Genomic DNA, 11,533 nt, shown 5'->3' on the forward strand with positions numbered 1-11,533 from the left:
GTTCTGAACAACGGAAGTTGTCCAGTCGTGGCCTTGCCGTACCTACCAACCGAAATACTACCCAGCTAGGATTTACAGAGGTGGCCAAGACACATAGTTTCCGTAGATTTATGGTATGAAAGTAGCCTATTTGGGCTGTGAAGTTGGAGGTTGACCCGTTCGGGCGGGCCGTGCGTGCGGGCCAAAGTTTTGCGTACCAAATCATCATGCTTTCAATTCCATACGGCCGGTGAAGCCAGCTGTAATGTCAACTCGTGTATCCTGCAGCTTGGGGAGCTGGGTGCGTCTTGCGGGTGGCGGCCGAGCTCTACGATTGGCGTGCGCTGCGAAAGGCTCTGCGCAGCTAAAGGTTGAACCTTTGCCAGTAGTAAACGAGCAAGAACATCTACAGCGTTCCTTGGACTTGGGCCCAGCCTTCAAGCAGGCACCAGCCTTTGAGTATGTGGCGGTCGCCTTCCGTTCGCAGCCGCGGTCCAAGCGCAACAAGGTGCAGCAGCGAGGCGTCACCGCAAATACAAAACATCAAGGTGGAATTAAGAAAATCTTTGGCAAAGTCGATGATGGCCAGGCGTATCGCACGCTTGAGATGGTATCAGGCGATCGAAGACTTCTCTTCGAGTCCACAGAGGGCGGCGGGAACGCCACAGCAGCTTCTGGAGCGATAAAGCAACACGAGTCCGCAGCTCTGCTTGGCAACACCGACGCGAGCACCGCGACTGCCGACACCGTCAAGACGCCAGCAAACCCTGTCCGCACACGTCGACGGGCAGACAGGCAATTAGCCAAGCTTAAGCAACCCGGCCCCAGGGCATACACCAGCCCTGGTACCGCAGCCCGTACCTTGGAATCTCGAAGGAACTCTTTCCGGCCTGTGGCTTCTAGGATGGCGCCTGCTGCTGCTGAGTGTCCGCTTCGACAGGGCAATCCCGCAGATGCCTCCCGGGTGCCATCCTGGCCGGACACAACCAATCCTTCCGACGAGCAGCCGACCCAAACCACAGTCAATGTCCCTGATAGGACCAGCAACATGCGCGATGCTGCCATTCCCGTGTCCGTCAGCCGGCTACACCACCTCGCCTCCACGGACACATCAATTGGGCAGCAACAAGAGCCAAAACAGCCAATCCCCCCTCAAACTTCCCACTCGCAACAAGAACGAAAACACCCGCAGCCGTCGCCGCAGCGGCGAGCGGCGGCTCGTCACAGTCAACGTGTGGTAGCGGCGGCAGCAGGGGTAGACATTTTGGCTGCCGACGCGCGTGCGGTCGCCGGCGAGCGCCTGGCAGCCGCAGCCGCGCTACTGCAGATGCCTGTCAAGGAACTGCACCGTTATCGTGGCTTCTGCTCGGAGCTGCGCGCTCTGGAGCTCAGTCCTGCGGCTTTGGCGGCGCTGTGCGGCGTCCTAGTCCAAGATCTCGGCCTGGCACCGCCGCAGCTATGTGCCGTTCTGCTGCGTCAACCCCACGTACTGCGCGTGCCGCCGGGTGTCCTTGCGCGTCGCGGCGCCGCGCTGGCGCTGGAGCTACAGCTGCCACCGCCTCTGGGGCCCGGCGGGGGCGGCCCACTCGCCGCCATCGTGGTGGCGGTTCCGGACGTGCTGTTGCGGCGCAGCGAGTTTGCCGGCACCACCGCCGCGCTGGCGGAGGCGCTGGTGCTGCCGCCGGCTGATGCCCTGGCGTTACTGTGTGGCGAGCCGCAGCTGCTCAGGCACCAGCCTGGGTTCTTCGCGCTTAGTGTGGCGCAGCTTAGGGAGCAGCTGGGCCTGTCCCCGGCGGCTGCGGCGGCTCTGGCGGCGGCTGAGCCACAGCTCCTGTCGGTCTCTCCCGGTGTGTTGCATGCGAACGGCGCACTCCTGCGGTCGCGGTTGCAGCTGCAACCCGAGCAATTGGCCGAGATGGCAGCGCGCGCCCCGGAGCTGCTCATTCGGTCGCCCGGCGTGCTACGCGCGGTCGTGCAGCGCCTGACGGCGGTGCTAAGTCACTCTGCGGCCTGGAGGGAGGCGCTGCCGCGGCTGCTGGCGTCGCCGCGCAACCTGGCGGTGGCGCTGTCGTTCGGCAGCGACCGATACGATCGGCTGGAGTACCTTGCGGCGACGGGACGTGACCGGATCATGAGCTTCAAGGAGGGCTTATCGCTGAGCGCGGAAGAATTCCAGGAAGTGTTCCCGGAATACCTGTATAACGACTGGCGGAAGGCGGTTGCTCCGCAGGCGCAGCCGGCAAGAGTGTCCCACCACACGCACGGGGCGCCCGCACACTTGCACGCCCCCTCGCACGCAAGGTCGACTCGGACTGGGTGATTTACGGATCGAGTGTGTTGCAGCCGTACAGTACAAGGTGAAAAGATGGTGAAGATGATCAGGATGTGATGTCAAAGCTTAGCTGTACTGTACTGGACTAGGAACTTGCGCGAGGGGAGAAGTTGCTTGTCCTGTTATGGTGCGGAAGACTAAAAGAAATGTGGAGGTTGGCATCGTATACATACACTGGTGTCTGGGATGTACGGTCAATGTACGTGCATTCGTTCTTGGCCATGCTGCGGTGCTTTCCGGGGGATGCGAGAGCTCTTCCTGCCCCTTGGGGTGTATGACGTGGTAACGTTGCTTGCGGACGACATTGGCAAACCTGTAGAGCTCGCGATGACTCAACACACAAAAACTTCGGGAGGGGAGCTGTGCTGTCCGCATTCGGGCTGCGACAGAGGCCCAGCAGATCGTGCTGCTGGGGGCAGAGGGGTGGACTGAGAGCTCATGTGTGTTTGCAACCAGGGCCATGTCTGGGGCCAGGCCGTGCCGCCCGTGTGTGCATGTGTGCAGCAGCAGGTCATGGGCGGTTGCAGGGGTGCACCAATTGCATTACTGGGTCCAGGGAGGGAGAGCCGCCGCCTTCACGGGGCCCCGTTACGGTGGGGGAGCAGTTGTTGTTGGCAGCTCTAGCATCAGCTCACCTCACCGGCATGCCAGATGCGCGAAGATGGAAACACCAGGCTGGAGCGGGCCTGTCCGTGTCTGGTCAACACGTGGGACACGCGAGGTACGCAACGAGGTATGCAACGGTTCATTTCGGTTGCCTATAGGCTTTGCTTTGGAAAAGAAGGGAAAGGGGAGCTCTGGGATGATGATAACTTGTGTTTCATCCGTTACCGGTATCCCACGACTAGCCATTTTTAGCGAGGGGCAGGAAGCAGTATATGTTACACGTATGGCAGCATGTGTAATACCCTTGACCATCTCTAGGTTTGCAACATGTCGCACTAAAGCTCTCGTCAACCTCTCTGCCTGCTGCTCCTGACACCCCGCACCCTGGCCTGCTCCGCTCTGGCCTCACATGTTGCCAGGCTCCATGGACATCTCGCTGTGCACAAGGAGATTTTGCGACGACTCGCAAGCGACCGGCATCCAGACTTCTGGGCATCAATCTGGGCATCAATGTCCACGCTGGGCTATTCGTATACAACCCCTGGTGGTGGACTGGTCGCTGGCGGCTAGGGCGCAGTCGCATAACCATACCCTTACCACCACCACCTCCACCAAAGATGACTCCCGTTAAGAAATCACGCAGCAGCACCCCGTCGTAAGGTTGCCTACGTGTCCAATGTGATGCCACCCGTGCTGGGAAGCGAGCTGCAACGGGCATTCCCCAGCTCCGCCCAATGTCGCATCCATAGAGCCCCAGCCGCCGCCAGAGTTATATGAGCCGCAATCAGCCAGGCGTTATGCCCCAGGTGGGTGAGGGCGGCCTGCACGCACCTGCTGGATGATACCGAGCTGGCCAGGCTTGAAACAGAATGCGTGTCGCCATGTGCGTTTGGAAATGACTGCCAGGTGTGTCGCTGTACGCCCTGCTTCACGCAGTTATCGTTCTGTCGTTCTGTCGCGACCCCGTGCCCCTTGCCGGAGGCTGGGGATTGACGAGAACCCCACCTTAGCCGCTCGCCCTTTCTTGCACCAGCTGCTTTCCACCGTCTTTTGACTTGGAATTGCCGCTGTGTACTGCTGCTTCTGCTTCCGTCACTCCTGCTGTTCGCAGACGGTACAGCTGGCGGTGCTGGACCCGCCTGGCTTCATTGGTTGAAAGCAGCGGGGAAGCGGCTCTCGTTGGGGCCCGGCAAATGTGCTGCATGACGTCGATAATGAATGAGTGTGATCCATGACGTCTGGCCGTATTCCAACTGCGCAAGATGGGGATGACGGCTCTCAAAGCCACAAGCCAGGCCGTCAGCAAAATACCCCCTCTGGTGTCACCCCAGGTTACAGCCTAATCAAAGTCCTTTGAAGAGACGGGGCGATCCGGACCAGCATCTCGCGAACCGGTATTCACATACGCCCCTGCGAAGAGCCGGCGATTGCAGACGTGGGAGACATAAGCGGAGACGGGATACGTGCACATAATAAACAAAGCACGCCACTAAGGGCATACCTCTTGTCTGCATCCCCCGTGATAGAGGCTTGTTAAAATCTGGCTGCGCTTCAGAAAAACACGCCGAAAATGCCATCAGCTCTCATCTTACGTCATATAACTTAGGCCACGATCTCACACCTTTGGGGCGAAATTCATGTAATATATCACTGGACCGAAAGCCAAAGTCATTATACTGCCCATAGTGACAAGCGCTAGGCCTCCTTTACTACGCTTGATGCTAGCCCAGAGAGACATTCAACCAGGACCACCCTGTAGAACCGTGATCTACTAAACTGTTTTTTATGGAATGCACGAGGCTGGCTTACTCAAAGCGGAGGTATGGCTACAATCAATTCAAGCGGTAGCTTTTAGAGGCGCGATGTGTGCGTTAAGTTTTGGGCTCAAGCAGATCAGTAGTAACGCTACTGGCATTCGTAAATGTTTTATTTCCGTGCCTACACGTGGGCTTCTCTGGCCACTTTGTACTGGTGTTTGCATAGTTCGGTTTGGTCGTACAGCTCTGCCAAGCGTGTACGCGGCCAAGTGATGCGGAAGGCATGCGCTGGTGCATCACACCGCTCTGAACGGACACACCGAGCTCCATCGTACGGGTAGATATCAAACTGCCCGTGAGCCTAGGCAGGGCTTGGATGTGCAGCAGCTGATAAAGCTAACCTGGTCATGACCATGCACCAGCATCTCCAGGGCACGGGAGGATGACATCCCCACGGCTTTCGTCAATACGGGATGAAGGAATAGGAGCAAAACGTAGTCTGAACGAATGGGAACATTCCAGACACAACTGGCAAGGGCTCGAGTATGTTTTCGCTTCGGGACCATACGGCAAGGTCGGTAGCAGCGGTCGGGACAGTGGTCGGGAGTATTAAAAATTACCTTCCGGAAGTCCACATATCCCGTTCCTCATCGTCACAAATGTCCTCAATCCAAACCCTAGGCCCACACACCCCAACCTCCCAAAGGCGTTTCGACCGCGCGATTTATGTGCCACCTCCACATATCCTCGGGAGGCCTTCCGCCTGCCCCTTTTGCTGGTGACTGGTGGTGATGAGATGTGCATCGGACACCTTGGCCATTTAAATACTGAATAAAGACCATTTGTGGTTCGAGTGGTTCAGCTTTTTGCTACCTTATCCCTACCTTTCCCACCAGGCCCGCCCCAGCCCCGCCTTTCCCCCGCCATCATCCTGCAACTCCCCCCCCCGAGACCTCCCCCGCGCTCCGGATGGTTCGGAGTCAGATGCGCAGCCCGATCTTGCCCAGCCACCGCATCACCCGCAGGTAGCGCTTGTTGTGCTCTATCTGGTCGCTTCCCTTGCTGGCGTACTTGGGGGTGCGCCAGTCGGGGCCGTAGCGGTGCTGCAACACGGCCTCCACGTAACGGGGCGCGGGAGCTGTGGAATCGAACATGGGTATGGTGCCCAGGGGCAGGACCAGCTCCCTGCCGGGGAGAGGGGAGTAGCCGGAGTACCCAGGTGATAGGGCGAGTCAGTCAGGGAAGTGGAGGTGGAGGTGGCAGCGCAGGAACCGGGTAACAGCGAGAACTTGCGGCGTGGTGGCGGTCTCCTTAACAATAGTGATGGCTAAACAGCCAGAGAGCCTTCTGTGTGAGAGCTAGGGGGATAGGGGGACCAAGTACCACTAGGCAGGAAGGCAGGCAGACAGACAGACTGACAGGTAAACAGATATAGACCGGCAGGCACACGGCCTGATTGACCAACTGAACTGACAGGAGCGGCAGCAGGACGCCGCAACATGAGGAGGAGGAGGGGGAGGAGGAGGAGGACGCACTTGGGTACATCGCAGTGCGCGTTCTTGTTGATCCGGATCTTGGATCCAAAATCGAAGCCGCCAAAGAGGTCGACCCACATCACCTGCCGGACAGGACCGGAGGGAAACACCACAGCTTTACCAGGCATAGAAAGGAGGGTCCTCCGAACAAAACATTCAAACCTGTGGCAAGTGCCATAGTTCGCACCCCGCGGCCTGCAGAAGCAGGCCGCATGACCGCCTGTCAAGTACCGCATGACAAGCTGGCAAGTTACACAAGTGCCGTGCACAAAGTGCCGTGACATCCGTTTTTTTTAAAGGCGCCCCCCCCCCTCGAGGGGTCCCCATGGCTGGTTGATTTTCATTGTTGTGGCGCCATTGTTGTGGCGCCGAGGGAGGTGCCAAGGTGAGAGGTGCCGAGTGAAGTAATGCATTCGCATTCCCTGGCTGGCCGTTCTTGCCGTACTGCGCCAGCGGGGGCCCCTGCGACCCCGCCAGGCATTGACAAGGTAGGGGGCGGCCAAACACACCGGCTTACTAGGCGGGTAACATCCCCCCCGGCCCCCAAGCGCCCCTCCTCGTACCCTGCCCGGCAGGTAGATCCGGATCCATCGTTGGACGAGCCCATCCCCCAGGTCGCGACTCTTACCGATCCAATCCGCCGTGAAACCCTAGGGGAGCGCGACATGGTGGGGGGGGTTCTTCGGGATAGCGCGGCGGGATCGGGCGGAGTAGGGCCTGGCAGGTAGGGGGCGCCGGTAGGGGGGCTCGGGGTTGCAAAGCCTTAGGTACTTGCGAAACCTCCTCCACACGAGGGGGGAAAGAGGCGAGGGGCATCACGCGACTCTAAACCCCCAAAGGAACCCAGGCAGGGGCGGGCGGCACGGGGGGGCCGGGGGGAGGTGGCCGTCCAAAGCGGATTGCAGAGCAAGCGAGGCTCTGAGCCCGCGAGTCCTCTCTGAACCCCAATGTGGCCCCACCCTCTGCCAGGTTTCCCGTTGTCCATACCAGCGCCGTACACTGCCGTACAATCGTCACATGTACCTTTGGCAGTACTCCCGGTGTCTGCAGCTTCTCCAGCAGCGCCGGAAAGTCTGGCTCCAGAACCACCAGGTCCACGTCATTGTCGTGCTCGTATACGTCATTGTTTCGTGCCAGCGACATGAGCGACCCAAAATCCACCCAAAAAGTAATGCCCGCCTGCGGACGCGGCGGGAGGGCGGGAGAGAGGGAGGGAGGAAAGACGAACCAGGAACGAGTGAAGCTGCTGCCAAGGAAAGACAAGTAGAACTGACCAGTAGGCGGTTTTGAAGGAGCCGACCTCGGGATGATGTAGTGATGACGACCGCGGAAACCTACCTGCCTAGCCGCCAAAACTAAAATAAGAACGGAAGAAAAGCAGTAGAGCAAAGCCGTAAAGAAGTAAAGGTAGGTGTACAGGCGGCGAAAAAGAACTGATGACGTGAGCTGGAATAAAGTTTGCCGCCGACCTGGCGGCGGCATTGAGGCGGGAGGGGGGAACCCGGCGGTCGCCGCCCGGCAACGAAAGAAAACGGCCTGATCCATGAATGATGTCTTTTTTTTCCGAAACCAATCCTGACCCACATTTTGCAGCGCCGGTACGATCTCCCGCAGCGCCCGTCTCAACAGGCGCTTCTTGACCGCTCGATACGCCGCCAGCGCCAGCCACAAGCCGCCGTACACGATGCCCACGGCACCCGCGCCGCGCACTACAGCTTGCGCGGCAGTAAGGCCTACCGCCGCTGCCGCCGCCGGCGGAGCTGCAGCCCCACCATGCCCGCTTCTAGAGGGCCGCGGCGGCGGCCAGCAAGGGGCCCCTGGGGACTGATTAAGCAGGGGGTTGGCCGCCGCCGCCGCCGCCGCCGCCGGCTGCGGCGGCTGCGGTTGCTGTTGCTGCTTGGCCGTGGAGACGAGGGGCAGGTTCGTCGGCGGCGGACCGTGCAGGGGGAACATAACCGCGACGGAAGAGAGCTGCTTGTGCTGTCGTAGTGAGTTAGGGGCCTTGATGGTGGTGCTGGGTAATGTCCTGGCCGGGACCACGGGAACCAAGGAAGTGAGCCGGGACGCGACACAAAAGCCTATCCGGTGTGCGCCATCGAACAACGATATTATTGCTGGTCCGATTTTTCTTTAGTGGATAGCGATGGTGACAAAGTTGTTGCTGAAGGAAGAGAGTCAGTCTCTGTTTTGCATGAAGGCATGAAGGTGGTGCGCTCTCCCGCGTAGAGTTTTCGTGAATCCGAGGGCATCGTGATGTCATCGTACGGAAACGCGAAATAATTTGTTGGCTTTGGCTCTGCGCTGTTACTACTGTAAAACAACTTACAACTTTTGTTACTATCGGGGTACTTGTATAACTCCATCCTGATCCCTTCGCAGCACATCTTGGTAGTTCCCATAATGGCCATCGGCTCCATGTTAGTTTGCCGGTTTTGCCGCGTTTTGCATTCGGTTGGGACAACCCTCGCTGTATCCCGCCGCTACAGGGCCGATTTCGACATCTCTGCAAGCGCCCATGCGGGGCGCGGGCTGGCCTGCGCCAAGAAGATGATGCATGACCAATTATAGAGCTTTAACAAAATCGGTATGTGTACTGGACTGGTAATAAAAATGCTAATAGCCAGTTTGGAAACACAGCCTAAAGATCCCTATAGGGGTCTAGCAGGTCTTTCTGCTGGTTCCGACCCATGGGTCCATGATGCGTTGTTAACTCCTGAGGATATATAGGGCCCCACAACATACATGGATTTATGGGCTCAGGATACTGGGATATCATATATAAGCACACAGCCCAGCCCGTGTATCAGTGGGCTCAGCAACGACTAGGACATCGCATACCTCTGCTGCAAGCAACCCACATTCCGCAGGAACGTATTTCCCAGCAGAAGCTTCAAGCACTGTGCGCACCAATTTTATCCAGATGTTCCAATCGGGTGCGTGATACATCCATTCGATGGAAGCTGCAGGGCTGCCATATAAACTCTTCCTTGGCCAGGGAGGTCTTCCAATGATAGCTGACAACAGCCGGCAACACCGCCGTTGATTGTCAACAACACTCCTGCTCAAGCTGTGGGCACAACTCCCAACCTCTCCGGCCACAAGCCACCACAGACCAACGTTGACAGGTCTAGAACGGTGATGGTGGTGATACCTAGTAGGAGGCGATTATTTAAACATGAACAACTTTGGAATGTGGATGTTTTCCTGGCTATGTAGCGAAGACATCGATATGCTTTATCAATAATGATGAAAGTCCTGGGCGCCCAAGATGATGCTGCATATAAGGGGGGCATGCTGCCCAAGGGTGCCAGGCCCATGTGCACATGCACCCGGCAATCTGCAACTTAATTAATGTTTCGTGTCCTTTTTTTGACTTTAATTGTGTGGTGTGCTAGATGAGGCTTTATTGTCAGTCTGCTTGGCCGCGTAAGGCGGTGCGTTTGGTGTTCGTCTCAGGGCCTTGCACATGAGCGCTCCCCGCGGCACATGACGAGAGCCGCCGGTCGGGCTACCCTGCCACAACTCCCACTCCCAAGCCAGGACGGAGGCCTATCTGTCAAAGGGGCGAAGGGTGTCCTTGAAGCGCTCTTGAGACACATTTCCGATAAGTCCTGAATTCCTGCGGCCTGGTAGTAAAGGTGCGCTCTAACGCAGGCGGTATCTCCAACAGAATAATACGGAGGCCGCGGGGGGGGGGGGTCGGTCGCAGTAGGGTTCGTCATGCGAAGTGGGGGTTGGTCACGGCTCCGCCCTCCCCGCGCCATATCCCCCAGATGCAGCAGCTTCTTCATCACGCTGAACAGGCTCTTGGTTCGTGCCTTCACCAACAGGCTCCCCGACAGCTTGCAGAAGTCCGGATGCTCGTCCAGGGCGGACAGCAGCCGCTGCTGGGCGCTGAACAGGAGGTCCTCGGCGGGGTCCAGCAGGCTTGGAGAGATGCGAACAACAACGGGGTCAACAAGTTACAACACCTGGTAGCTGTCCTCAGTCCGGACGACCGCGCGGCACCGGAGGATGTGAAAAATGTACCCTTGCTGCAACCTTCATACCCTCCTTACGTCGCGCTCGCTCAGCACCTGTTCCTCTCCCTCCCTCCTTCCCCCGCGCATTCCCGTTGCGAAAACCCATTCAGTCAAAGGAGGAGGCCGCCTCTGCAAACCCGCACACACACACACACACAGACACCCTGAAGCTGTTCTTCTGTTCGCACCGAAGTACTTGGTAGACAGCTATCGACGGAGCTTAACGACATTCCTTGAACCCCTCTTTTGAAGTTGCCGCTCAGGTGCACTCGCGCCACAACACCACCGCCCACTTTGCCCCTCCCCCCGAAAGGAAAGAGCCCTGTACAAGTAGGCCCCTGAATGTCAGAGCTGTCCCACATCATTAGTAAACAAAGGAAGCAAAGCTGCACAAAAGAATCTTTTCGAAATCTATCCCACAGAAAACAGACAGGGCGCTCTCATCTATTCGCCGCAACGCCGTACATCATTTTTGTACGGCAATCACCATCACCAGGCGCCGCAACGTTTGCCACCGCCAAATTTTGGCCCCAGTCTTTTCTTTGCGGCCCAGAATTATGACATGGCAAAGCGCCCATAACAGACAGGCGCTGATGCCCTTACTGAGCTGCCACCCTCAGGACCTCCCCGTAAGGGTACGGCATGTACGACATGTACGGAATGTAACAACCGCTAAGGAAAGTTCTCCCCTTACACGCAATGCCGCTAACTGACCTGACCTTCCTACACAGTGCCATGAACAGTTCTTCATAACCAACCACATAACAGAAATGACAACGAAACATCTCACCGACCAAAGCTACAACTCAACCGACAGCCATGAACAAGCGATGAGGAGCAGCAGAGCAGAGCAGCAGCAGCAGCACACCGGGCGGTACTACCATACACGTGAGACAATTTGCCTTTTTAAGCAAGGCCTGCGAAAGCCAAAACCAGCACCAGGAAGCGAGTGAAGGGCAGCGAAGTTTTGCGTCGCATATGTCCTCGTGACACCTCAGGCCGCGAACAGCACCTAAGAGTACATGCTACGCGACCGCAACTAACGAGGGAAATGTACATGAGGAGGAGAGCCCGTAAGAGCTACCACGTCAAACAAAGAAATGAACAAAGCACGAATCTTTTCTAACAATTTTCGAATCTCATACAACCAACTCCCAACAAAGTTATAGCCGCGCAAAAGCGCAACAAAGCAAATGTACACCGACGACTAAACGACAGACGCTAGATTGATGATGGTGATGCGCTGTTGCTTTGTTTTATTAAGTCCAGCCTCACGCGACTTTGTGTCCGGAGCATGTTATT

General features: G+C 57.6%; 2 protein-coding genes across 2 annotated transcripts; one reads left to right on the forward strand and one right to left on the reverse strand.

Moving 5' to 3' along the window:
• Positions 1–244: 244 nt before the first annotated feature.
• VOLCADRAFT_86366 (uncharacterized protein) lies at positions 245–2,299 on the forward strand (the record flags this gene model as incomplete). Its single annotated transcript, XM_002945864.1, has 1 exon — positions 245–2,299. One exon carries the CDS (start codon positions 245–247, stop codon positions 2,297–2,299), a length of 2,055 nt encoding a protein of 684 aa, XP_002945910.1.
• A 3,355-nt stretch (positions 2,300–5,654) lies between these two features.
• Positions 5,655–10,968, reverse strand: VOLCADRAFT_86367 (uncharacterized protein; the record flags this gene model as incomplete). Its single annotated transcript, XM_002946221.1, has 7 exons — positions 5,655–5,859; positions 6,210–6,292; positions 6,773–6,859; positions 7,233–7,388; positions 7,548–7,678; positions 7,790–8,235; positions 10,946–10,968. The coding sequence occupies 7 exons, from the start codon at positions 10,966–10,968 to the stop codon at positions 5,655–5,657; spliced, it is 1,131 nt and encodes a 376-aa protein (XP_002946267.1).
• Positions 10,969–11,533: the final 565 nt, after the last annotated feature.

The sequence above is a fragment of the Volvox carteri genome (assembly GCF_000143455.1).
Source record: "Volvox carteri f. nagariensis unplaced genomic scaffold VOLCAscaffold_1, whole genome shotgun sequence".
In the NCBI taxonomy this organism is placed as follows: domain Eukaryota; kingdom Viridiplantae; phylum Chlorophyta; class Chlorophyceae; order Chlamydomonadales; family Volvocaceae; genus Volvox; species Volvox carteri.